This window comes from Mustela lutreola, chromosome 1 (assembly GCF_030435805.1).
Source record: "Mustela lutreola isolate mMusLut2 chromosome 1, mMusLut2.pri, whole genome shotgun sequence".
Taxonomy (NCBI): domain Eukaryota; kingdom Metazoa; phylum Chordata; class Mammalia; order Carnivora; family Mustelidae; genus Mustela; species Mustela lutreola.
The window spans coordinates 48,282,844-48,308,647 of record NC_081290.1 but is presented as its reverse complement, the minus strand read 5'-3'; the positions used below and the strand labels follow the sequence as shown (position 1 = coordinate 48,308,647).

The following is a 25,804-nucleotide window of genomic DNA, read 5'->3' as shown; positions in this document are numbered from 1 at the left end:
CTCGCGAGGAAGTCCGGGCGCCGGAAGTGCCTGCAGCGCGCGGCGGCGGGGCAGCGCTGAGGCTCCGGCGCGAAGGAGGTGGAGGGTGGGTGAGGCCGCTGGGATTGCGTGGACCGCGGAGAGGGGTCTCACAGGTACCGCCGGGGGCCGAGCTCTCCGGGGAGGGCCGGGGGCAGGGCGGTCTCCGGCCCCTGCCGGTCTCCGACTGTGGTGTCATTGCAGGGTCGCCCCCATGTTGCGTTTTCCGACCTGTTTCCCGTCCTTCCGGGTGGTGGGAGAGAAGCAGCTGCCGCAGGAGATAATTTTCCTGGTCTGGTCACCCAAGCGGGATCTCATCGCTTTGGCCAACACGGCGGGCGAGGTGAGTGAGCCCGACCCGACAGCAAGCGCGTTGCAGCCTGGCCCAGCCTCAGTTTCCCTTTTTGTGGACTTGCTGGGCCGCCTGTGGACCCCGCCCCCTTCCTCTCCAAGCAGCTGTAAACCTTAGGTGAAAGTAGAAGGGAGCATCTACGGGAAGGATCATCTGTGTGCCCATTTTCCCTATTTCATGGCGAAAACAATAGTTTTCACACAGCACACTCAGTTCTGCATTCCCCGGTCTCCTTTAGTCATTTGTTAGATGGGCTTTTTAAAAGCCCATAATGTGTCACTCATCAACTAGACATCGTAGATCCACAGACCCTGCCCTGAATTTGCTTAGGGTTCCGTAGCAGAAGGAAGCTGAGTTCCTCTCAGACCTGAGCTGCGAATGTGCATACAAGCAGCTGCCACAGAGAACGGGTTAAAAAATCGAGAATCTCTTGTCCAAGTTCCCCACTGTGGAGGGGATCACCACCTCCTCCTGAAAATACCTTTAAATTTAGGAAGGGAGTGATGCTTCCTTGGGTTCCTGATGGAGTGTACATGAGTGGTGTCACTTAGGGGTTCCAGTTCGTACCACACTAGGCTTCATCAAGTATACCCGCTGCATCTACTTTTCTCTGGAGAGTCCCTGGTTACCTGGCAACCATTTTTGTGAGGAAACCTTCAGCTCTGCATCTTTCCCCCTTTGGCCTTCGGGCAGGTTTCCTAGGAATTACCTGGCCAGGTGAGAGTGGTGTTGTGTACAGACAGGCTTGGACACCAGGTGGTAAGCAATACTTAGCATCCGCAAAGCTGCGTCGCTGTGCTGACTACTAATAGCTTCTCACCAGGCACTGAGGTCTCCTTTTTCGAGGCCCTCTCGGATGTCTCCTGTCCCTCACCTTTGCCATTGGGCCTTGGAACTCTTCATGCTCTGGAGAGGAGAGCCGCAGCAGCAGGATGGAAGGGAGAGAATGGGGCATCGGTGCAACTAGATGTGTAGATGTAATAGGCACTTGTTTCTGTTTCCTCAGTGAAGAAGAAAGAGTGGTGTCCAGGAGTGAGGATGGAGAAGAAAATACTGGAAGTTTGAGGAGAAAGGAGGGGTATGAGAAGCTGACGAGGCAGGCAGACTAGGGAAACTTGTAGTGAGATTGCTGGTCGGTGTTAAGAGCCATGGGAGGTTAGTGGTCTTGTACTTTGAGAGACTGTAGTGAGCACAGTTGTGTCTCTGTTGTTCTGTTTGACTGGGTGAGTGTAGACATGGTTGGGTTTCACTAGGGTTGTTATTTTGCAAATGAGACATGGCCAGAGAGATCCAAGGGAGTTAAAGTTACATGTCAGAGGCGCGATGGTAATGATCCTTGGATTCTAATATGATTACGTATGGAAATGGGGGTATGTGTCAGTGAGGGACAGTGAATAGGTGGAATCCTTGGATTGTAGGACTTGGTGAGGTTGAAGAGTGAAGTCAGGCATTAGTAGGGATGAGCTAGAAGGGTAGAGGCACTGATGGAAGGTGGGAGGTTTGAGACATGGCAGTGCTTGTAACTAGAAGGATGAGGTCAGAGCATGACTCTGGGATTGGCTGAGGTGAGTAAAAGACATGGTTGTTGGAAGAAAGGTAATTGAGAACTGAAAAGTCAGGACATTGTGGGTCTTGAAATCCTCAAGAATGGTGACGAATAGTGTTGGAAAGCATGAGTGAACAGGACAGGCGTCTTTATCTTCCAGGAATGAGGGGAATGCCTAGGGGTCTTTAGGGAATGGCAATTAGGGGGAGTGGGTGGAATGGTGTGATTGGATATAATTCAGAGTTAGAGGATTTTAGAGAAGAAAAGTTATCCAGAAATGGCATCAGGGATCAGGGAGGAAACTTACTTTATCTCCTGGCCCAGTAGAATGGAGAACATGGGACGCAGAACGGCTATCAGCTGAGAATTCTCTGGAAAGTGGTGTCCTAGGGTGAGAAGCAGATTTCAGAGGAGAGAAGGAAGATACGAGCATCATGATGATACCTGACCATGAATTTCAGAGGGCGCAGAGGAAAGGTTTTGGAAGTAAGAAATGGCAGAGACGGGCTCAGAAAAGAGCAGTGTGTCTAGGGAATGAAGGAATCCGTGGGATTCCTGGCTTCCTGTGGGGTCTGATGGACCAGGAGTGAAGAGTGCTGTGAGCTAAGGGCAGGAGAGGTGAAGCTGTGAGTGTGGGGACCTGAGAAGGTGTGGAGGCTCTGTCGGGGTACATACCATTTCTTATTTTCCATGGTTGTATAGAGGATGAAGTAGGCACAGTTTTTGTTTTGAGTCAGAAAGAGCTCTGGGGGCAAGAAAGAGCTCTGGGAATTTTCCCTTGTGGAAGTGGAAATTTAGAATGACTAAGTGACTTGTCCAAGATCTATAGCCAGCTGAATTCCATCCCAGGGTGTCTGATTTCAAGTTTGGTGTTATTTGACTATTACAGCTAGTTTTCTAGTGCTGTTTATGTTCCTTGTTTCTTTCTCTGTTGTGATCTTCTTCGACAACCTCATTTCTTTCTAAGAACTATGTCTCTTGTTGACATTGAAGATAGAAAAGTGTATAGAGTACAGAGTTAAATAGGTCTTGTTTCACCCATCACTTTGAATATACCTTCAGTTCATTCAGACCTTGTTGTCTTCTCATTTCTTCTGATAGCTAAATATTATGCTTTGAGATTATTTATTTATTTTTAGTAACATATAATGTGTTATTTGTTTCAGGGGTACAGGTCTGTGAATCATCAGTCTTAAAGAATTCTCAGCATTATGCTTGCGATTATTTTTAAAGATCTTATTGTGATGATCTAGGTTTATTTCAGTTTTGGAAATGGGTTTTTTATTTTTTGCCGTTGTATCTGTTTTGTCTTAGGTTTTACTTCATCGACTTGCAAGTTTTCATCGAGTTTGGAGTTTTCCACCCAATGAAAATACAGGAAAGGAAGTTACCTGTCTGGCATGGAGACCAGATGGCAAACGTAATATAAGAATCTTTGAAAATACGTTGTTGTTATTATTATTCTCCCAAAAAGTCTTTTGTAAAGAAAGCTTATTTCCAGAAAGAATGTATTGTTCTTACTATATTCTTATTACTTACTAAATATAGTTTATTTATTACTAAATATCTTAGTAAGTATACTAAATACACTTACTAAACATCAGTTTGGAAACTTTGCTTTTTGGAAGCTTTAAAGTGTTTTCATAGAGATGAGGTTAATTTTGCTGTGTTGTTCTCTAAAATGAAATTTGACTTCTTGGCAAAGGTAAAGCTAAAATCAAATCTGATGGAATGTGCAAAATACTTAGGCTTTGCTCTTGACGCTATCTTGTCCTTCCATGATAGCCCAAGCTCCAGCTACATTCACTAGTCCGTTCAGTACCATTGTGGTCTTTTCTCCCCAAAATGTACGTTAGCATTAAATGTGTGGCTCATAAATATTCTCTTAGCATGACTGCTTAGCTCACCTGAAGGACTATCAGCTCTGACCCCATCCCTTCCTCCTTCTCCTCTAATGTTTATTTTGTAGCTTCTTACAGCTTTGACGACTGAACTCTGCTTCCACCTGTTGTTTTTACAATGGCAGTCATAATTTGAGCTGCTGTACACATAGAGTCAGTACAGTAAAATGCTATAAATTACACAGGTTGAAATTCATCTCTTATCATTGGTGCTTTGAGAAAAAAAGCTGAATCATTTTTGTAAAATGATATGTACTCCTTATTGCCTGTTTTTTTCCTGGTAAATATAAATGAGTAGGGAAAAACATGCTGAAAGCCTCAACTACCTGTTCATATTCATTTTGTTCAGCTCTCGTTCTTTTAGTAAAAAAAAGGGGGAGCATATGTGTAAAATTAGAGGACTTTTATAAGTAACATCATGAGATCTTGCACTATTCATCCCTAACCAGATGAAGTTTTTAATCATTAAAAAATATGCCTTGTGTTTTTGGACAGTGAAATAAGGTTTTTTAAGCAATGATTATTTCAAGATTGCCTTAAATTGTTTGAGGAAGAGGAGATGTGGATTGCCTCACATCTTGTAAAACTGTGTGTCTTGATGTACTGTGAAATGCATATCTCCCTACTTAGAAATTCTTAAATTTGATGTGTTAGGAAGATATTAGTGACATATGTGGAGAAACTATACTAGATAATTCAGCCACAGTGAAAGGAGGAAGCCTCATCAGCATTTGATAGTCTCGTTTCCCATTAAGGGTTAGAGACAGAAGGGGACACTAAGCCTTCTAAGAACCAAGCAGATGGAATCGCTTCTTAACATTTTAGGCTTGTTCACTAGACCAGCGTCTCTTGGTGATAGGATATTGTTGTTTGTCTGTTGAGACCTATTCTGTGTCTTCTGGGAAGCAGGGCTCCAATCCAGAGGCTTTGATGTGTGAGATGCATAAGACATTAAGTACAGTACACTAGGAAGTAGTAGGTCACTCACAAGACTTTAAGCCTTTGAAAATAAGCTTGGATAACAGCGTAAGTACATGTAAAGGTATCTTTCTGTATTTAAAAATGTTATTGGAAGGAAGGATTTTTAGGTTAAGTAATTTCTGTGATTATGATGCATTTAAAATAGTAAAACCGGGCAAGAAGTGAAATAGCCATTTTGTTTTCTCGAATGTTTACAGTAATTTGTCCTGATCGTCTCTTCTTGTTTCAGTTTTGGCGTTTGCTCTTGCTGACACCAAGAAAATTGTTCTGTGCGATGTAGAGAAACCTGAAAGCTTGCACTCCTTCTCTGTGGAGGCCCCAGTGTCTTGTATGCATTGGATGGAAGTGACTGCAGAAAGCAGGTAAAGGAGTAGAAGGAGGAACTCCAGCAGCCACAGTGGACAGTTGTGCACTTGGCGGGACTAAAACAGACCCTTGGGAGGATCTGAGTATTGAGCCTGGGCACACTGCATTTCACTTTGGATTTTCAGTTTATCAAGATAAGATTTTGTAATGCTTTGTTAGGTTTTTTTTTTCTTCTGAAAAAAAAAAAAAATTATTTTTTTCTTTATTGGAGCAATAATGCCTGAAAAGCTAAGATTTTTCTTTACTTTTAGTAGTTATGTCAGTGATTTGTACTTTATTATTTATTTATTTTTCCTTAACTTAAATTTTAGGTAGTTAGCAGTGCAATATTGGTTTCTGGAGTAGAATTCAGTGGTTCGTCACTTAAATACAGTGCCCAGTGCTCATCACAAGTGGCCACCTTCATGCCCGTCACCCATTTAGCCCATCCCCTGTCTGCCTCCCTCCATCAGCCCTCGGTTTATTCTCTATTGTTTAGAGTTTTTTATTGCTTATTTCTCTCCTTTTTTTCTTTTCCTCCCTTCCTGTGCATTTTTTTTTTTTTTTTTTAATTCTACATGAGTGAGATCCTATGGTAGTGATTTGTACTTTCAAGTAATAGAAATTAAAATCATTGATTAACAAGTTGAGGTTCTTTTTGCCGCCAGTTTGTTTTGGAGCTCGGGGTTTTTTTGCATCTTAGTAAATATCCTCAGAATATAGAAAGTGCTAAGTTAAGCACTCTGGGGGTTTTGTTTTGTTTTTTTGTCTTAAGATTTCATTTATTTGAGAAAGAGAGTGAGTGAGCACGAGTAGGGGGAAGGGCTGAGGGAGATGGAGAAGGAGACCCCCCCACTGATGTTTGACTCCATCCTAAGACCCTGATCGTGACCTGAACTGAAGGCAGATGGACCACCCAGGCACCCCTGAGCGCTTTGTTTTGATGCTGAATGAGCTCTTTCTGTGTCTGTGGTCCTGATAGCTTGCTGGTCTCATGAAAATAACTGCCTTAGTCTGCATTCAAGTCATATACCAGGTTTGCAGTCAAGATGGCTTAAAGGATGAGTTTGTTTAGCTAATACTGAAAATAAAAGGTTTTCTTGTTTGTTTGTTTTTAGGAAGTGTGATAATTTTCTTACCAATAGTTTTTCCTTTCTAATAAAGTGTTAAGTTAATTTCAAATTAACTAAGGAGGAGTCTATAATAAGAATACTAAGGATCTCACCTGGTGTTTGAAATTCACTATAGATAAAACATTTATCTATAATTGATGTATCATCAGATAATCCAGGGTTGCAAGTAGCCATGTGAATTTATCAATGCTTAGAGGAGCAGAGTATACCGTCATTTCTGTCCCATTCCAGGTACCTGCTAAGTGTATTCCTAATACACTTTCTGCCAATAGTTGAGAAATAAAATGTGGAGATTCCAGGATCTCTCAGGACACCTAGTTTGTGTTTTAAATGGGAAAAAAATGCATGCCAAGTTGCCACTTTTTCACCTTTTCACTCATTACCACCCTTATTTGGAAGTAGAATTGAGAAACAGGAACAAGCAAGACTATTTCAGAATGCGTGGTGCTGTCTTAGATACCTGTCAGGTTGTCAAATCCCAAATGCGTGTAAGCCATAGAACCCACAGTTAAATGAGGTAATAACTGCAGTATTCTTTAAAATCCATTCATCCTTGGTACTCATATATGTTAGTGTTGGTTCTCAGAGTTAAAAAAATCATAAATTCTTGGGGCACCTGGGTGGCCCAGTTGGGTAAATGTCTGCCTTCAGCTCAGGTCCAGGGATCAAGCCCCATGTTGGCCTCCTTGCTCATTGACAAGTCTGTTACCCCCTTTTCCTCTGCCCTCCCCCCACCACCTCCTGCTCATGTGTTCTCTCTCTCTCATTTTCTGTCTCTCAAAATCTTAAAAAGGAAAAATTCTAAATTCTTAGTATCTCATACTGAATACATAGAGAAAATTGTTTATTAGTATTTTTCCTCTAAGTAAAGTGGCTGGGTTTTTTTCCCCCCGGAAACAAAGCCCCTCATAAAGGAAGAATTTCCTATTTTTCTCTTTGTTGTTTGTGATTGTTACAATGACTGTTTTATAATAGTAAAATAAGTGTGGCATCTGTTTACTTGATAATGTATATATAATATATAAAACTGGGCAATTTTTTAAAAAGTACTTTTTAATGGAAAGACAAAATCTTTGGTATTTTTGTAATGCCTCTTTGTTTTTCTTTTCAGTGTTCTAACATCCTTTTATAATGCTGAGGATGAATCAAATCTTCTCTTACCTAAACTGCCCACCCTGCCAAAAAAGTATGTATCAGTTTAATTTTATTGGAATCCATCTTGCAGATTTCTCTTTCCTTTAGCTTTATTTTTTTAAAAAAAGATTTATTTGATAGAGCGAGCGAGCACAAGTAGGCAGAGAGGCAGGCGGGGAGGGGGGAGCAGGCTCCCTGCTGAGCAGAGAGCCCCATGGGGGACTGGATCCCAGGACCCTGAGATTATGACCTGAGCCAAAGGCAGAGACTTAACCCACTGAGCCACCCAAGTGCCCCTTTCCTTTACCTTTAAACATTGCGATGATTTTCTCATGTGTTTTGAAAAATATATTGTTACTGCTTTTTACACTAGTCTCTGTTTTTCTCTAGTTACAGCAACACCTCAAAAATTTTTAGGTAAGATATGTCTTTTTTGTTTTCAGGTAAAAGAATCTTTTATTAGTTGAAAGATGTAGTTGAAAGGTAACCCAGTTGTTTTTATATTTTAGTGAAGAAAACTCTGATGAAATTATTAAGCTTTTGGGAGACGTCAGGTAAATCTTGCCAATATCTTAAATAACAAATCTAATATCTTAACATTGATGTTTGGTATTTGAGACAGAGTTCAGAGTTTCAAGGGCAGTTCCTTTATGTGTTATGTTATTTCCCTGCTGACAAACACCACTGAATAATATACAGACATTAGTGTCTATTATTTACTTGTTTTTATTGTATGGTCTTTTAAATATGAAGTATTTACTTGTTTTTGTTGTATAGTCTTTTAAATATGAAGTAAAGGAAGACAGATGTTACTAGAATTTCTAAAATTTAAATTTAAATATTCCAGATTTTTTAAGCCCTTTTAATGCATTTAGCATCAGAGCCATGATATCACTCATGGCGCTTTGCTCAGCTGGAAAAAAGATTGTGTTATTTAGAGTATATAAATACAGTAGTTGTTAAAATACTGTATTCTTATTTTACTATAAACTGATGTTTTTTAGGTGACAGCAAATTTATGTTTCTTTGAGAAAAAGAAGCAGCCCAGTGTGATTGAATATTGAGTATTTGTGAATTTGTTTGGGGCTTGTTTCCCTGCAGGGGAGCCTTAGCATGCAGATTATCTGAGAGCAAGAATAATTTATATCTTAGTTTAAGAATTTGGTCTTTTCTGTTGTCCTCAGCTTGTTACATTCCTTTTAATTAGGCTTAATATTCTTGTCCTCGGAGGAAGCTCTGGATTTATTGAGCTTTATGCATATGGAATGTTCAAAATTGCTCGAGTCACAGGGGTACGTTTTCCTTTAAAATTTTCACATCATTTCTCTTAGACTATACCACCTAGAATATACCAGCTAACTGATTTATAGGGGGGTGGAAAAAGCACTAGTTTTTTTTTTTTCTCACTTTCAATTTATGGAGTTATTCATTTTTAAAAAGTTAGGATAATTTTCTTACTAAGATAAAATAGTGGTGATAATGATATCTGTGAAGCTCAGGTACTATTAGTGGAAATAGTCAACTTTTTCTTAACAAAAAGATTGATACAGGATACACTTGATTCTGACTCAGTGTCTTTCTAGCCTGTAGTCAGGGCGAGAGCTGCAGTTTGTGACTGGAACGTGAAGGAACATCATGAGAAGCACTCTTCTACTCAGCACCAGATCTGTGCTGGTTGCTTAGTTTTGGTCTTCACAGCTTTTCGGTCCTATTCTCACCATTTCTGAGGGGGGAGAAATATTGTGGGCTCTCCAGCACTTGATTTGGTTCCCCTTATGGAGGGGTGTGTGTCCATGAGGGGTGTGGACTGGGGGGACACACATCTTCCCTCTCTTGAACGTGTGGAATGCGTCAGGCTTGTGTTTTGCTTCAGAGAGTTCCATTAGTTTCTGTTGCCTGTATCGTAAGCACGTGCAGACTAGCAGTGATACTAAATGGACCAGAGGATTTGATTGTCTTACAGATCGTTGGTACTTGCCTTGCATTGTGTTTATCCAGTGATTTGAAGTCATTATCAGTGGTCACAGAGGTTTCTGCTGGCGCTGCTTCAGAGGTCTCATACTTCCAGGTAAGTGTGAAAACCTGGTAGCTGCAGACAGTAAAGATCTATATATTTTTTAAAGATTTTATTTATTTATTTGACCGACAGAGATCACAGTAGGCAGAGAGGCAGGCAGTTGGGGGTGAGGCAGGGTCTCTGCTGAGCAGAGAGCCAGATAGGGGGCTCGATCCCAGGATCCTGGGATCATGACCTGACCTTAAGGCAGAAACTTTAACACACTGAGCCACCCGGGTGCCTCAGTAAATATATTTTTTTAAGGTTTTATAGTTTTTATTATTCTTATCTTTGGATTCTAATGGTTATTAAAACAAAGCAAAAAAACAAACTTGGAGCTTCTAAATCTCATGTATAGAATCTTACTCTAGTGAACACTTCATTATTCCCAGAGTCCAGTATAGTTTTCATAAAAACAATGTTTTGATAGTTTATTAATGACCATGATAATTGGTTGCTATATCAGTCTGTCTTTGTATCAAGTATTTTTTTTTTTTTTTTTAAGATTTATTTATTTGAAAGAGATAGTATGAGCAGGGGGAGAGGGAGAGGGAGAGAGACTCCCAAGCAGATTCTGTGCGGAGCGCAAAGCCTGTCATGGGACCCCATCTCACCACCCAGGAGATCATGACCTGAGCTGAAACCAAGGTTCAGACATGTAACCGACCAAGCCACCTAGGCACCCCTGTATCAAGTGTGTTCTTTGGACTCTGATCCTAGGGGCACCTGGGTGGATCTTTTGGTTAAGCATCTGCCTTCAGCTTAAGTCCTTCAGGGTCCTGAGATTGAGCCCTGCATCAGGCTCCCTGCTCAGGGGAGAGCCTGCTTTTCCCTCTCCCTGCTATTTCCCTGGTTGTGTCCCCTCTCTCTGTCAAATAAATAAATTATTCTAAAAAAAAAAAAGAAAAGGGACTCTCATCCTAATACAAATAAAAACTAATACAGATCAGTTGTTTAATATGTGCGAAGTACTGAGTAGTTTAGTATAATTCATTTGAATCTTATTATCCCCATTTTATAGATAAGTAGAAACTGCAGAACTTGCTCGACATCACTCACATGGAAGTGATGCTGGGCAGTATGGCTCCAGAGTCCGTGCTCATCACCAGCATGTTGCCTCTTGTGTCAGATGATCATTTAACGTTGGGAAAAGCTTTGTACTCTGTGCTGTTTATATGGAAGCCATGTGGGCTCCTATAGACTATTTAGGTTATAGCCTTGACTTTAAGAAAGTCTTCCCTAGATAGGTGTGTGTGTGTTTCTTTTTTTTTTTTTAAAGATTTTATTTTTAAGTAACCTCTATACCCAACAGAGGGCTCAAACTCACAACCCCAAGATCGAGTTGCGCTCTACCAACTGAGCCAGGTGCCCCTTCCCTAGATTTTCATGCCAGATAACCCTGCTGCTTAGCCTAAGGATGCACAAATTCTAAGCAAAAATAGAACAAAAAGATGCATTGTGCACTCTATCTGATGATTTCCAGTATTTGTTGTTGTATTCAGAGCACCAGGGAGCTCTTAACTTCCTAATTGCCCAGAATAGTTGGTCACATTTGCGCTTCAGCTTTGGGTTCTGTGAAAATATGATTTCTAGAATTGCATTTTGTGCTGTAATAAAAAGATTTGCTATTTCTTTGAAGTTTGGCATGGATATTTTGTTAAATAATAGCTTTTTAAAGATACGATTTTTATTTCATTGTAATGGATAATGTAACTTGTGTTTATCAGTAGCATATAGTTCTTTAAAAACTTTTTATGTATATTTGTAATCATTTCTTAATTTTAGCATAATAGTGTTGCAAAATAGATTGTATTTATCTAGCTTTGGAGATGGCACTGCAAACCTAGAGAGGGTTGATCTGTGCACAGGTGAACATGTCAGATTAGAAAATCCTAAAGTTCTGTTCTGTTAGTCTTCAAAGTAGTAGGCTCAAAGATAGCAGAATTCAGACATGGTCTTTCTGACACATACTTAGACCTTGACTTTAACTCTTTAAATTGTAGGATTTCTTTTTTTTAGAGCTGGGACTGATTTATCTTTAAAAGAAGTGTGTGTGTGTGTGTGTGTGTGTGTGTGTGTGTGTGTGTGATTGTAACTCACTTTATTTTGATTTTACAGCTTGAAACCAATCTACTGTACTCTTTCTTACCTGAAGTAACTAGGATGGCTAGAAAGTTTACTCACATTTCTGCACTTTTACAGGTATTTCTTTGTTTTATGTGAATATTTACTCTTAAGTTTCTCACAGTCTATAAATAAAAGACTTACAAATTTCATTCTGTAAAGCTGTCTGTGGTATAAATGTCTGTTCCGATAATCTTATAATGTCTGTTAACAAGAAAAAGGAATTTGATTGAAAATCTATTCCCACCAGAAAAGAAAAAAGTAGTTCAGATCTTTTAAAAATACTTCCCTAAGTGAAATAACATTTTGGAATTTTAAAAGTCTTACTGCAAATCAAGCATTATGGAAAACAGCCATTATGTCAGTTCACTCATATGTGTAAAAACCCACCCCAAATTAGCTGATTCCGCAAGTCTGAGTTTGGGCTGGGTTCAGCTAGAAGGTTCTGTCGATCCGGGCCAGGTTCAGCTCATCTCAGCCGAGCCTGGTCAAGCATCATTGGCTAGCTGGCTGTTCTGAGTGTCCCTCAGCAGTGGTGGCTCCCCACGTGACATGTCCCAGCAGGCTAGCCCAGGCTTGTTCGTGAAGTGGCAGCCACAGCAGGGGTGTCAGGAGTGCAAGTGGGAACATGCAGAACCTTTGGAGGCCTTGGACTCGGTGTCCCTTCTGCTGTGTGTTGGTCACAGCACGATATAAGACCAGCCCAGATTCAGGGACTGGGGAGGCCGAGTTTGCATCCGGATAGAGGAGCTACAAAGAACTGTGGCTTTTCTCTTTCAGTCTGCCACAGTCCCTGACATGTCAAAGATTTCTGGATGGTGTCTTTTTAAGGATTTTGTTTGAAAATTGAATAGCTGACTCAACCAGCATTTTGACAGTCAGTGTACATGAAACATATATATATATATAAGCTGGAGGATGTCTGTTTTACCAGATAAAAACTTAATTTCAGAATGTTTGCTGGTTAAGTGGTTATCAAGCATTAGCTGTGGTCTTCTCTTTCATAGGCTGAGTGGAAAATGATTGAAAGTGAATTCTGGATTTCTTTGAGATAGTTGGCAGGAAGAAGCATATATTACTTAGCACATTGATTTAACATAGGTTTTTTTGTTTGTTTTTACTATTCTGATATTTTGTTTCCTTCTTGTTAATAGTATATAAATTTGTCACTAACATGTATGTGTGAAGCATGGGAAGAAATACTGATGCAGATGGATTCTCGTCTCACCAAGTTTGTGCAGGTAATGTTTGTGAAGTTTCCCCTGGATGGAGTGAAAGCAGGCATGCTGTGCTGCTTTCATTTCATTTCATTGACTTCATGAGCTCCCTGGTGGATACTGGTCGGGTTTGTAAAAGGTGAAGGTTAAGCTTTCAGATGGCTCGATCTGACCTCGCACTGTTTCCCCAGAGAGAAAAGGCTCTCCTCGCATCGGGACAACCTAGGTGGGGACAGGTCTGTGAAGTGGAGCTGGTGGGGAGTGGGGAGTCAGGACAGGTACTAGAAGAGCTGACTGGCTACTTGCCATGAACTGATAGTCAGATAATCAGTTTAAATAAGGATTTGAAAGAAGGTTAAGGAAAAGCAAGGGATTCATGCTCCTGTAGTTTTAATTTTGAATTGTACATGTAGTTATAATTTTAAAAATACATATGATGTTATCCATTTTTTCTAGGAGAAGAGCACAACCACTTCCGTGCAGGATGAATTCATGCACTTGCTGTTATGGGGGAAAGCAAGGTAGTGAAGTCATACTAGGTGCTCTTGTGTTTTCTTCCTTTTTTACAGTGTTTTTTTTTTTTTTTTTTTTTTTTTTTTAATAATTCATGTTTGTTGTAAAAAAAATAGAAAATTCTGGTACATAAGAATAAAAAATAGTATTGATTTTCCTATTCATCTTTTGTAAATGTAATCATTTACTGTGGCTATAATATATGTATGTATTTCTGCATGTGTAAAAAAATTTCCAATTTTTTATGGTCCCATCAGTTTTCTCCTTTATGGTATCTGCCTTAGTGTTATTCTTAAAAAGACCTTTCCCATCTTAAGTGTATTCAAAGATTGATCTGTATTTTCTTTGAGAGTTTTTGTTATAGTTTATGTTTTATTCCATCTGCATGTTCCAGATGTGATTTATTTGGTTATATGCTATGGAAGATTTAACTTCTTCTTTTCTGAAGGTTTAGATAATTGCCCAGCATAATTTATTGACTATTACACTTTCTCCTTATGGATTTGAAATGCCATTTTAGCATTTGGTATGTCTTAAGTATACTTTAGTCTATTTCTGGACTTTATTGTTTTCTGTTTTCTGTCTGTTCCTTAAGTCTTAATTTTTGTTGGAGTTTCTTTTTGTTTGTTTAAAAATGTTTTTTTTTTACTTTTAAAATGTAAAAGTTTTAAGTGATGGATTTACATTTTGAATAGGAAAGACTAAAAATACTTTCTTTTTCATTGTAGTGCTGAACTTCAGACCCTCTTAATGAACCAGTTAACAGTAAAGGTACAGTTAAATTATTTTTGTTTTTAAATGGCTATGTGCACTTTCTTGAATTTTTTTTTTTTTTTAGAGCAGCACGCAGTGTCTTACTTATATGCTAAATATATTTTTTTCTCTTACTTAGGGCTTAAAGAAACTTGGTCAGTCTATAGAGTCATCATATTCCAGTATACAAAAATTGGTTATAAGTCACTTACAGAGGTATGAAGGTGATGTTGAGTTTTTGGTGTTGTGTCTGTATGTACTTGGTGTCGGTGTTCTTCATCAGCTGTCATTCTCTTTTAGCCTTTTCTAGCTAAAATTGTTGCATTGGCACTTGAAGGGAATCTTGGAGTGCCCGAGATATAAAGAGTCAATAATGGTACATTTTGAAATAATTTTCAAACATCTTTTCACTGGAGTAGGCTCTCTGGGTTTTTTTTTTCCTCAGCCAGACAGCCAGTATATGTCTTTTGAAAAGACATATACCCTTTTTTTTTTCTTTTAAAGATTTTACTTATTTGTCAGAGAGCGCACAAGCAGGGGGAGCTGCAGGCAGAGGGAGAAGCAGGCTCCCCACGGAACAAGGAGCCCAATGCAGAGCTCGATCCCAGGACACTGGGATCATGACCTGGGCTAAAAGCAGACACTTAACCCACTGAGCCACCCAGGCATCCCCATATACCCTTTTTTGATCAAGGAAATTATGTTTATCATTTTACAGTTTATAAAACATGATACGTATTTTTACATTTAACACTTTTGCAAGGAGTTGATTATGATTATCCTCCTTTCACGCAAAAAGAAACTGAAATCCAAACTGGCCTGAACTTACTAAGTGTCACAGCCAGACTCTGATCTTCAGGTCTCATGCTACTTCTATCCACAGCTCCCTCGTGAAGCAGTTTGCATGTGGCTGCTCAGTGTTTGACTTAAATTTCGATATATCCCTTTATGCTGAGTTCCCTAGCCCCTACTGCATCACCTCAGCCTTGGATCACTGCAGTAGCCTTTGGCCTGGCTTCCAGGCCACAAATAGATTTGTGCCCCTCAAATAAATTCCCAGAACAGATCTGATCATGTTACTCTTCCTTAAAAACTTCCAGCGCCTTCCTATTGCTCTCAGGACCAAGACGTTTTCATGGTCTTTAACACACCTGCCTCTCTGCTTCATGCACACTGGTGGACTTACCAGACTTGACATTTTTTCTTCCTACCCAGGGCTTTTGTGCATTCATCTTGCCTTCTGGAACACTCCTACCCTGCTCTTCACTTGAACCCCTTAACTCAAATCTCACTTGTTCCAAGAGGCTTTCCCTAATTCCTCAGATTAGGTCAGGTTATTCCATTACACCTATACTGGTGTGCATTTCCTTCCAGGCACTTATGATAGTGGGAATGATATTTTGTCCGATTGTGGTCGTGAGTGTCCTTTCCCCATGACACTGTCAGTGCTGTAAGGATCCTTTTGTTTTGGTCACTGCTGTGTCTCCAGTATGTAGCACAGTGCTGACTTAAAGTTAGAGATTATACATGTTTGTTGAATGTTAAATACATATCTTTTGGGTGAATAGGATGACCATCCGACTGTCTTCAGGGTGCCAGGTCTAACTGTAGAACATAATGTGATCTCGTAAGATTAAATCTTGCAGTTGTGTATTCATCTCCATCGTCAGAATGGCCAGATGGTTCTGTTAGAGTTTTTAGAGAAAAGTTTGAGAAATGATCATTTCTCATGGAAAGAAAATTGTTACTTTCAGTTTTTATTTCTGAAAATTTGGAAATGTTTAGGTGAGGTCATAGCTATCTGCCACCTTGATGATGGTAATGATAATAACTTATTTCTGCTCTGTTTTGATAGCGGTTCCGAGTCTTTATTATACCATTTGAGTGAACTGAAAGGAATGGCTTCATGGAAGCAAAAATATGAACCTCTTGGACTAGATGCTGCAGGAATTGAAGGTAGTAATTTAGTTTTTTGGTAGAGTACATTAAACACACTTTACTTAATGGACAAATGATACTTATGTATTTCTCTTTAGATGCTATTACTGCTGTGGGTTCTTTCATACTCAAGGCAAATGAACTTCTTCAGTAAGTATTGGGGATACCTGGAATCATTGACGTGAGAATATTTTATTCTTAGAAGCAAGAACACAGCAAATTGTCATGATTTTTTTTAAATTGGTTTTATAAGTTTTTATCAAAGTTATCACCTTTACATGATTAAAACAAGCCAATAACATAGCTGTCTTATCAGTTAAAGCGGTACCGTATTCTCCCGCCTGTCCTCATTCCAGTCCCTTCTCCAGGGGGACTCCGTGAACTCCTGTAACTGTTTCTGTTTTTAGTTCTTACCTCCATACTCTAAATTGTATAACTATACTGCGATTATTTTATTTATCCAGTTTTAGAAATTCTTTGTTTCATTTTTCCTAGACGTTGTTTTCTCTTTTCTTGTGTTGTTTGCCTTTTTTATATCCTTAGATTCTTCCCCTGTCTCCAAGGCAGGATCACACCCTGGAACCCCCTCCCTCCCTGACATTTCTCCTCCAGCCTTCCCTCCCTCACGCTGGTCTGGATGCGCTGTTGTAGCTGCCGCAACAGCCTGCCAGGCAGGCATTTCGGTGCTTTCTTGGGTTATAGGTCCAGACATCACGATCGCCTTTGCTTCTTGCTTCCTTTCATCACTTTGTTGGGAAACATCTCCAGTAACTTGCTCAGGAAGTAGTTATGCAATGATAAACTCTATGTCTTTTCTCCTACCTTCACGCTTTATTATTGATGGTTTCCAATGGGTATAGGATGATGAAGGGGAAATCATTTTCTCAGAGAACTTTGAAAGTATTGCTGTATGATATGCTGGTCTTTCTGTCGCTGTTGGAAGGTCTGGTGCTTCTGATTCTCATCCCTCTATAGGGTTTTTTTTGTTTGTTTTTCATCTCTCAAAGCTTCATTCTTTATCCTTGATATGTTGAAATTTCACAGTAGTGTTTTTAGATGTGAGTCTTTTCATTGTGCTGGTAATAAGAAAATATTTGAACCTGAATTCTACTGTGTTACTATTTTAGTAATCTCCTTTTCTCTTTCTCCTCCTCTTGTTTTTTGTTTTGTTTTGTTTTTTTAATTAGATTTTTTTGTTCTAGAAACTTGGTTGGTCAGATACTAGGCCGTGAACTGACCTGTATCTTCTGTTTTTCTTCACGTAATTCTCAAAACTGTTTCTTTTCTATTTCCTGAGAAATTTTCTTGACTGAATTATGCAACATTGTCATTCATCGTGGACCTTTATTGAGTACTTAACTATATTTTAAACATTATTCTAGATGCTGAGGGTATAGCAGTGAACAAAACTGATAAAATCTATATGGATCTTATATTCTAATGTGGTGAGATAGACAATAAAGAAATGAATGATGAAAATACCTAGCAAGACAGATAAGTGTCAGGAGTGGTGAGAAAAATCAAGCACGGAAGGGAGACTTTTGAGATGCGATTTATATAGGGCAGACCTCACCAAGATGATGATGTTGGAAGGAGTGAGTCATCGATATTTGGTAAAAGAGATAGCAAGTATGAAGGCGCTGAGTTTGGAGCATACCTCAGGAGCCACTCTAGCTAAAGTGAATGGAACAGAGTGTGAGAGAGGATGAGCTGAGAGAGCTCATGGAGGATAGGCCACGTTGTGTAGCGCCTATAGGCAGTTGGAAGGACTTTGGCTTTTACTCTGGATGTAAGAAGAAGCAATTAAGGTTATGAAGTGACAGGATATGACTTAGGTTTTTAAAAGATCCTCTTGTTCATTGCTTAGTTTTGAGAATAAATTAAAAGAGGGCAAGGACAGAAGCCAAGAGAGAAATGGTGGTTACAATCCGAAGAGGTCAGAATCTGGGTGCATTTTCAAAGTAGAAATAACAGGATTTGCTAAATGAGTGTGTGAATGGTAAAATAAAAGAGTTATTGATAATTATGAATTTAGGGTCTGAGCACCTGGAAAAGTAGGATTGACATTTACTAAAATGTGGAAAACTAGGGAGAGAATATATAAATTATATATATGTATCTTGTGTTCCTCAATTTGGGTTTATCTGGTATTTTTACAATTAGACTTAGGTTATACATCCCTGGCCAGAATATACATAGCTGGTAGAATGTCCTTCTCAAGAAGTCACATCCAGAGGCAAATGATGTCTGTCTGCTTCTCCTTAGTGGCGTGAATTTTGATGACCTGATGAATGTGTCAGCTGTATTAAATTTGAAATGTCTGTTAGATACCCTCATGGGTATCTGTCCAAGAAATTGTTGATCATATTAGATTAATATTCAAGGGAAGGATCCAGGCTGGAGATGGTAGTTTGAGAGCCATCAACACATTGGTGTTATCTTGAGCCATGAGGCTAGATGAGGTAGTCTGTGTGCTTAGAGAAGAGGACAGATCTGAAGACAGCGATGAGCATTCCAACATTTAGAAAGGGTATTGATGGGGAGCTAGCAAAGGAAACTAAAGAGGTGGAAAGACCAGGAGAGTGGGTGGGTGTCCTATAGGCTAAGCAATGGAAACATCGTAAAAAGGAACGAGGGATCAGTTGTCAGATGCTGCTAAGTCAGGTAAGATGAAGACCAAGAATAGAACAGATAATCAGAGTATTACTAGAAATGATTATTGGTGACCTTGATCAGAGCCATGTCATGGAGTCATGGAGCCATTGGGATGAAGAATGAGAGCAGATGCAAAGAAAACAGCAAGTATCCTCTCTTGAGTAGTTTTGTTGTGAACAGAATGCCCAGTGGTTGCAAACAGTTGGGTTTTTCTGTCTTACGACGGGAGTTAGAGCATATTTATATGTGATGGGGTATTCTGGAAGGGAAACAGTTGATGATGGCAGAGAGAGGAGAGGATTGATGGAGTAAGAGTATGGGAGGGGAGGGCCATGTGGTGCATGTGGGGAATGGTCTGGAAAGATAGAGGGCCATGTGCACATGTGGGGGAATGGTCTGGAAAGATAGCATATCTATAATTACAGGAGAGAAGGCTGTGTAAAGGGTCACAGACGCTAGTATCTGGGCACATGGAGGCTTGGGGAGGTTCACTTCCAACTGTTCTTACTGTCTTAATGAGATAGGTAATGTTCTGTCAGCTGGAGGTAAGAGTGGGGAGGTGGTTTAAGAATAAAGGAAAAGGGGGCGCCTGGGTGGCTCAGTGGGTTAAAGCCTCTGCCTTCGGCTCAGGTCATGATTTCAGGGTCCTGGGATCGGGCCCTGCATCGGGCTCTCTGCTCAGCCGGGAGCCTGCTTCCTCCTCTTTCTCTCTGCCTGCCTCTCTGCCTACTTATGATCTCTGTCTGTCAAATAAATAAATCTTTAAAAAAAAAAAAAAAAAGATAAAGGAAAAGGTGTGAGCTAGTTGCCTTCAGGGAAGTGGGAGAAAGAACGAGTAGGTGAAACAGGCAGATGCTGCTGGTGCTGAGGGTCACTTGGGGAGCCCTTGTGAGAATGTAGAAGTGCCCCAGGTCAGCGTGGCTGCTGGCTTTTCTCCAGCCGGGGTCAGCCAAGTGTGCTGGGGCACAGGGCAGGTGAGCACTTAGATTTGCTATGCTTGGTGACCAAAGCGAAGCCAAAGTGGGGCCAGGGAATTAAAGCGAGGGCACGATTCAAATGAACCTTGAATTGGAGCTGTTTTGGGGGGGAAAGTGGGAACACAGTGTGAGTAAGAAACAGGGAGGAGAGGTGGGGGAACCAGTAGGTGGTAGTTAGGGAGACAAAAGCTGGGGTGCTGAAGAGAGGTCCCTGGGAAGACCGGTGGTTGTTGGTGAGTGGCATGCTTGATGTTGAGAGTCAGAGGGTTCAAGTTGGTAGTGAAGGGGTGTGGGCTGTCAGCTTTGGAATTAGTAGTCAGGATGAGTGGAGGACTTGACCGTTACCTGAACTGTCGCATTGAATTCTTTATCACAGCAGTCCTTGTCTTTCAATTTCCAAACGTGTTTTCTTATTTCTTTAATCATTTTTCAAATCTTTGTAGATGACATCTTCTTAAATCTCTGAGGACGTTAATTAGATATTTTTATAAGCCTGCCGTTCCCTGAATGATCTCCACTTCCCGGGTCACTTATCTGTTTGTTTTGGTCTTGTTGCCAGCTTTCTTCAGATACCCGATGCTCCAGTGTTTACTCATGTTTCTTCGTGAGGTGATTTGAAGCTGCTTGGAATCTCTGTGGACAGGGCAGCAGAAAGCTGGCTTTGGCACTCGGGCAGGCATGTAGAGCTGTTTGGTGGGCCGCCAGCACCCGCATGGGACCACCTCAGCTCTTCCCAGTTTATGCGCTTTCTTGGGAAAACCCTGTTCATTTCTGTTTGGGGCATAGACCCATAGGCATTCATGTTTAGGAGGAAAGAACATATTGACTGCTCTGTATTTTGGTTTGTCCTCCTGTGTCCAGCCCCGTGTGTGATCCTGAGGGCTGCTGTCGAGCCTGACATTTGCAAGGTCCAGAGTATCCCTGGGATTCTGCATGCCGGAAGTGTCCTTGTTGTCCTCTCCATGTTCTGCGTGTGACTGCCTCTGTTGAGCTTCATCAGCCACGCGTCCTTTCTGACATTTCTGAAATTAATGTCTTTTCTACCATCCTTTTTGTTTTTGTGAGTTTATTGTACACCCCTCCCCTCCACCCCATTATCATTTTAATGGGGTTTTAGAAGGTAGAGGTTGGAGACATTTGTGTTCAGAAGACAAAATGAGAGAAGAGATGACATTGCTTTTCCTGTATGTTGAATTATTTTTTGGTCCACCGTATTTCCAGAGAGTAGATATAAAATACTAAGCTTTTTGTGATCACTTTTCAATATGAACGGAAGGTAGTTTATTTAACTTTTTTTGCTCCCTGGAAGAAGTTGAATATAGCATTGTTATTTTAGGTTATAGACGAAGAAGGTGAGGCAGTGAGAATTTTGATGTTCACCTCCAGCAGACCAGGGATTGCTTGCTGGGTGTAGGGGCCGGTTAGACTATTGATTGGGAAAGACAGAAAGGAACTTTTCTTTCCTTTTTTGTTTTGCCACAAGAGAGTTTTGATTATATTACTTGGTAATATCAGAAATGTGGCAGTCTTTTTATGTCCGGTGTTTTACTCTAGAGAGCTACGTTAATGATGCTGACCCACCTCTCCAGTAGTATGAAACTTCTTTCTTGGAAGGGGCTTTGAAATTTAGGAAAGAAAGATGCAGGCATCACTTGCTTAGAGTAGTTACCCTGTAGATGTGAGCCTAAAGAGATTTTTTTTTTTTAAGTGATAGCCCTGTCCATATTTAAAGATAGTTTCATCGAAATGAACGTGACTTCCACTTTTAATACTTAAATTTGGGGAGTCCATTTCTGTAAGGCTCAAGGAAATTCAGTTTTTTTTTTTTCCTTTAAAGATTTTATTTATTTATTTGACAAAGAGAGATCACAAGTAGGCAGAGAAGCAGGCAGAGAGAGAGAGAGAGAGAGAGAGAGGAGGAGGCAGGCTCCCTGCTGAGCAGAGAGCCTCATGCAGGGCTCGATCCCAGGACCCTGAGATCATGACCTGAGCCGAAGGCAGAGGCTTAACCCACTGAGCTACCCAGGCGCCCTGGAAATTCAGTTTTTGAGATCAGTTACTATAAGCATCAAAAATCAACTTCCAAAAATAATGTCCACTGATAGCAGAGATAGTGACATAGTACAAATTTATAATCTGGTTTTCTGTTGGCGTTGATGTTTTTTCTTCTTACTGACCAGTATTTTTTTTAACTGAGAAAAATGCTGAAAATGGTTTTTTGCCGACTTCTTTTGTTTTCAAAGTTGAAAAAGGATTTCATACTTTACTGAATGGTGGGAAAGACCATTACACAGTTTGTGGCAAGACTTATAACCAGTTAGAATCTGAGTCATTTGCTTTATTTTTGAGAAGAATCAGGACTTGCTCTTCTGAAGCTTTATTTTTAGGTATGTTTTTGATTTGTAAAATCAAAGGTTTAAATGTCCTTCAGACAGGATAAAAGAGAATGGTAAAGATGATTATATCCCAGAACAATTGAACGATGATATATGAACCACACATTATAATTTTATTTCTGATTTCTTTTATTTTTATCTTTTCAGAGTTATAGATAGTATGAAAAACCTCAAAGCATTTTTTCACTGATTTCTTTTATTTTTGTCTTTTCAGAGTTATAGATAGTAGTATGAAAAACTTCAAAGCATTTTTTCGCTGGCTTTATGTGGGTAAGTTGGTCGAATGAAGGATTCTTGTTACCTTAACCCTTCCTTAAAAACTGTGGGTGTATCAATTTAGAATATTTCAGTTATTCTGGTAAAATTTCGAGTAACTGTAGAAGTAGAGCTCTTTTACCCTTCACGGGAGTCAGTGTTTTCAACATACAGCCCGCCTTCCTCCCTCCATACCACCAGCACCAACTTTCCCAGATGTCACTTGGAGCACCAGTTGTCCCTGTCACTCACTGCTGAAGGGTAACCTTTTTTTTGTTGTTGTTTAAATTTTTTTTGACCTAGTAACTTCTCCTTAGGTTAAAATAACATTTTTGCATCTCTGCTATGTAGGTGTTAGGTTTTTTAAAACAAGACGGTGAAAAAGCGAAGATCTGGCCTCTGCTCTTGAGTAGCTTATTTTCTGTTCTGTTTCTTGATCTTCTGTTTCTAGAGGTATGCCATCCATTAGGGTAGCCAGTAGCCACCTGTGGCTCTTTAAATTAGTTGAAATTACAGGGCTTCTTAGTGGCTCCGTCCACTAAGCAGCTGCCCTTCAGCTCAGGTCATGATACCAGGATCCTGGGATTGAGCCCCCGCATCTGGCTTCCTGTTCAGTGGGAAGCCTGCTTCTCCCTCTCCATCATTCTCTCTCTCTCTTTCAAGCAATAAAGGAATAAAATCTTTAAAATAAATAAATTAGTTGAAATTATGTAAGTTACGTGTTCAGTTTTTTAGTGACGTTATGCACATTTGAAGTCCTCTGTAGCCACACACTGTCAGTGCCTGCCACATTGAACAGCACCAAACAAGAAGTTTCTAGCATCCTTTCCATCAGACACTAGTGTCCTAACTAAGTTGAATGCAGACCACTCATTGCCTTTTTTTGTTCTATATAGCGTCTTTTCATTTGTAGGTAGTTAACCAGGATTAACTGACTTCATAGTCCATGTTCTCATGCTTACTCTGCAGCATGTGCATATTTTATGTAGGTCCATTTGAACTATTTTTGTGATCCCCCCCTTAATATCATTGAAATAATCCAGCATACATTGCCTTCCAACACAGGCAAAAATTTGATTATAAATGAGATTTATTCCTCATTTGTTAAAATTCTAAAGAGTAAATAAAATAGAAGTTAAATTATCTGTAATGTGCTCACATCTTTTAACAAATGTCCAGATCTTCAATTCTGGTATCTTACAAACAGACTTTATATTTGTCAGCCTAATGTAATTGCTTGTGGTAAAAAAAGAATGGGATCCACAGATGTTGGCATTTAAAATTCTTTTTTTTTTTCTCCTCAAAACCGTACCAGTGCTAGCCAGAATGGGGAGCCAGAGTGTTCATCAGGCCAGCCTGTTTAATATCAGAAATGCTGATTAGAATAAATTACAATATTAAAACTCAATGAGATCTTCGAAATAATTTTCTTTTACAGAAGAGGTTTGGTTTTACTTGTAATTACTGGAGTAGTTGAGGCAGTTTATATTCTGCTGCATGTCCTAACTCTAATGAGAAGCCTGATTAGGAGAGAAATGAATTACTGCTCAATCCTTATCATTAGAGCAGGGCAGCAGAAAGCACGCTCGATGGGAGAACCCGAGACCTCATTATAATCCTGGCTCTGCCACTTGTTAGTGGTGTCGCCTGGGTTTGCTCCTTTGGAAAATGTAGCCCCCATGAAGGCAGGAACAACTTTTGTACTGCTATATCCCCAGCACCCATAGTATGCTCAGTGAGTACTTTTTGGATGGATAAATGAATGAATGAGTGCACTAGATCATGGCTTGTTTTTCAGATAATTTAGAAGTTTGAACTAATGAAGAACGGTTTCTAAAGTAATCCATGTTTGCAGAATCACATCCAGCATGCTTATTCCTGACCGAATGCAATTACGAGGGATATTCAAACAGTGCAAAAACACATGCAGCATTCCCCTTGACTTAGGTGGACATAATATAAAAATACAACCATCAGAGAGGACAAAAAGAATTGGCTGCAGATATTAGAGAGTCTGTAAATACATGTATATTTAAGTGTATGTATGTACACAAAAGTCTTAGTGCAAATATCTTTGTGTAGCAAAAGACTCAAGGAAGAGTAACATGTTTGTTTGGTATTCTAAAGCTTTTGAAGGACCAAATTGTTTGCAGATTTTAAGAGAAGAAATGCCATATGTTAGGAGAGGAATGAATCTGGTCTGTGCACGTCATTGAGTTGACGTAGAAAATAAAAAATAATAGTTTAGGATTCTTAGACCAGCCTTTTTGAACCTGAAAATACAAGTCAAATTTACAGTCTTCACACTTTAGTTTTTAAAAGGAAAATAAGTTTTCCTTGGTGAAAAGATTTCTTTGGTTGAATATTGAAGATTTAGTCCAATGAAACACATTTAGTCTTTGAAATGTATCTATATTAAAGTTAGGTTTGTACCTTTCCTTTAAAGATAGTTTTTTGATTTCTGTTTCCAGCAATGTTGAGAATGACAGAAGACCATGTGCTTCCAGAGCTGAATAAGGTAGTATGTGGTAGTACGTTTTCCAGTGTGTTAACTGCTGCTCTGACTGAGCTCAGCTTGGCTGCTTGGCTCAGTATTCATACACCACTGCTAGTTGACAAGGTGTCAGGCTGTAGACCCTAAATGCAGCTTCGTAATTGAGGGTTTTTTTTCCTTTAAGAAATTTTATTTTTTCATCTCACAAAATACCTTTACTATGGTTATCTAATTTTATAATTTTCATGTTTATATAAGATTTTGTAACCTGTATTATGTAGGGTGCTTGTATTCTTTACCTTCCTTAAGTTTTGAATGCATTTTTATTTCCTTGGAAATCTGGTACTTTAAATATTAGTCCCAATGCTGATGTCTGGTAAACAGTAGTTTCCCTGATACAAGGATTGTGACAGTGGCATTGGAATTTCCTTTAAGTAAGAACTTTCAGACTAGGGCAACATTCCCTCCTGATTTCTGTGGTCACTCATCCTCACCCCTGCCCAAACTCTGATTCAGATAGATGAGGTAATCTTGGGCCTGTGAAAGTGGAGAGCATTAGAATTAGCTCCAGTGGACTGGATGAATAAGGGATCGCCATCTGAGACTTTTACAAGAAGCAGATCTTTTGTGCTGTGGATGACTGGCCTCACAAACCAGGGAGGTTCACGTTAGCTGTTTCGCTGAGACCACTCTTTTGTTTGGGGAAGTAAAATGTGTCTGTTAATGGGGGAGACCTCTGGGTGTATTCCCCAGGTATAATTCTGTGAGGACTGAAGAACTGGGGTGGAGTGAATGCAGGGTCACTGCAAGAAGCAGAGACCAACTGCTAAGCAAGCATCACTGTTGAGTTGTAGGTCCTCACTCAAGTCAAGGTGACTTCTCTGGACATAGTCTCTTCTTCCAGAGCAGGGACCCTGTACATAGACTTATTAGCACAAGGCCTAAAATAATAAACAGCTTCAGGCCATGAGGAATTTTGTAGCTCTTGGATTAGGTGTAGCTCTTGGATTAGCTGA

At 39.9% G+C, this 25,804-nt stretch overlaps 1 protein-coding gene across 2 annotated transcripts in view; it reads left to right on the top strand.

The window, feature by feature from the left end:
- The first annotated feature begins 229 nt into the window (after positions 1-229).
- ANAPC4 (anaphase promoting complex subunit 4) overlaps positions 230-25,804 on the top strand; it is a 36,467-nt gene continuing 10,892 nt past the window's right edge. For both annotated transcript variants that reach the window (XM_059164372.1, XM_059164379.1), the window contains exons 1-17: positions 230-361; positions 3,231-3,336; positions 5,028-5,160; positions 7,388-7,462; positions 7,801-7,827; positions 7,920-7,964; positions 8,618-8,702; positions 9,374-9,478; positions 11,585-11,668; positions 12,745-12,831; positions 13,264-13,328; positions 14,049-14,091; positions 14,213-14,289; positions 15,929-16,029; positions 16,110-16,161; positions 22,254-22,309; positions 24,766-24,812. In XM_059164372.1, coding sequence (XP_059020355.1) covers positions 233-361; positions 3,231-3,336; positions 5,028-5,160; positions 7,388-7,462; positions 7,801-7,827; positions 7,920-7,964; positions 8,618-8,702; positions 9,374-9,478; positions 11,585-11,668; positions 12,745-12,831; positions 13,264-13,328; positions 14,049-14,091; positions 14,213-14,289; positions 15,929-16,029; positions 16,110-16,161; positions 22,254-22,309; positions 24,766-24,812 — 1,317 coding nt within the window. In that variant the 5' untranslated portion in view covers positions 230-232. The remainder of the gene's footprint in view (positions 362-3,230; positions 3,337-5,027; positions 5,161-7,387; positions 7,463-7,800; positions 7,828-7,919; positions 7,965-8,617; positions 8,703-9,373; positions 9,479-11,584; positions 11,669-12,744; positions 12,832-13,263; positions 13,329-14,048; positions 14,092-14,212; positions 14,290-15,928; positions 16,030-16,109; positions 16,162-22,253; positions 22,310-24,765; positions 24,813-25,804) is intronic.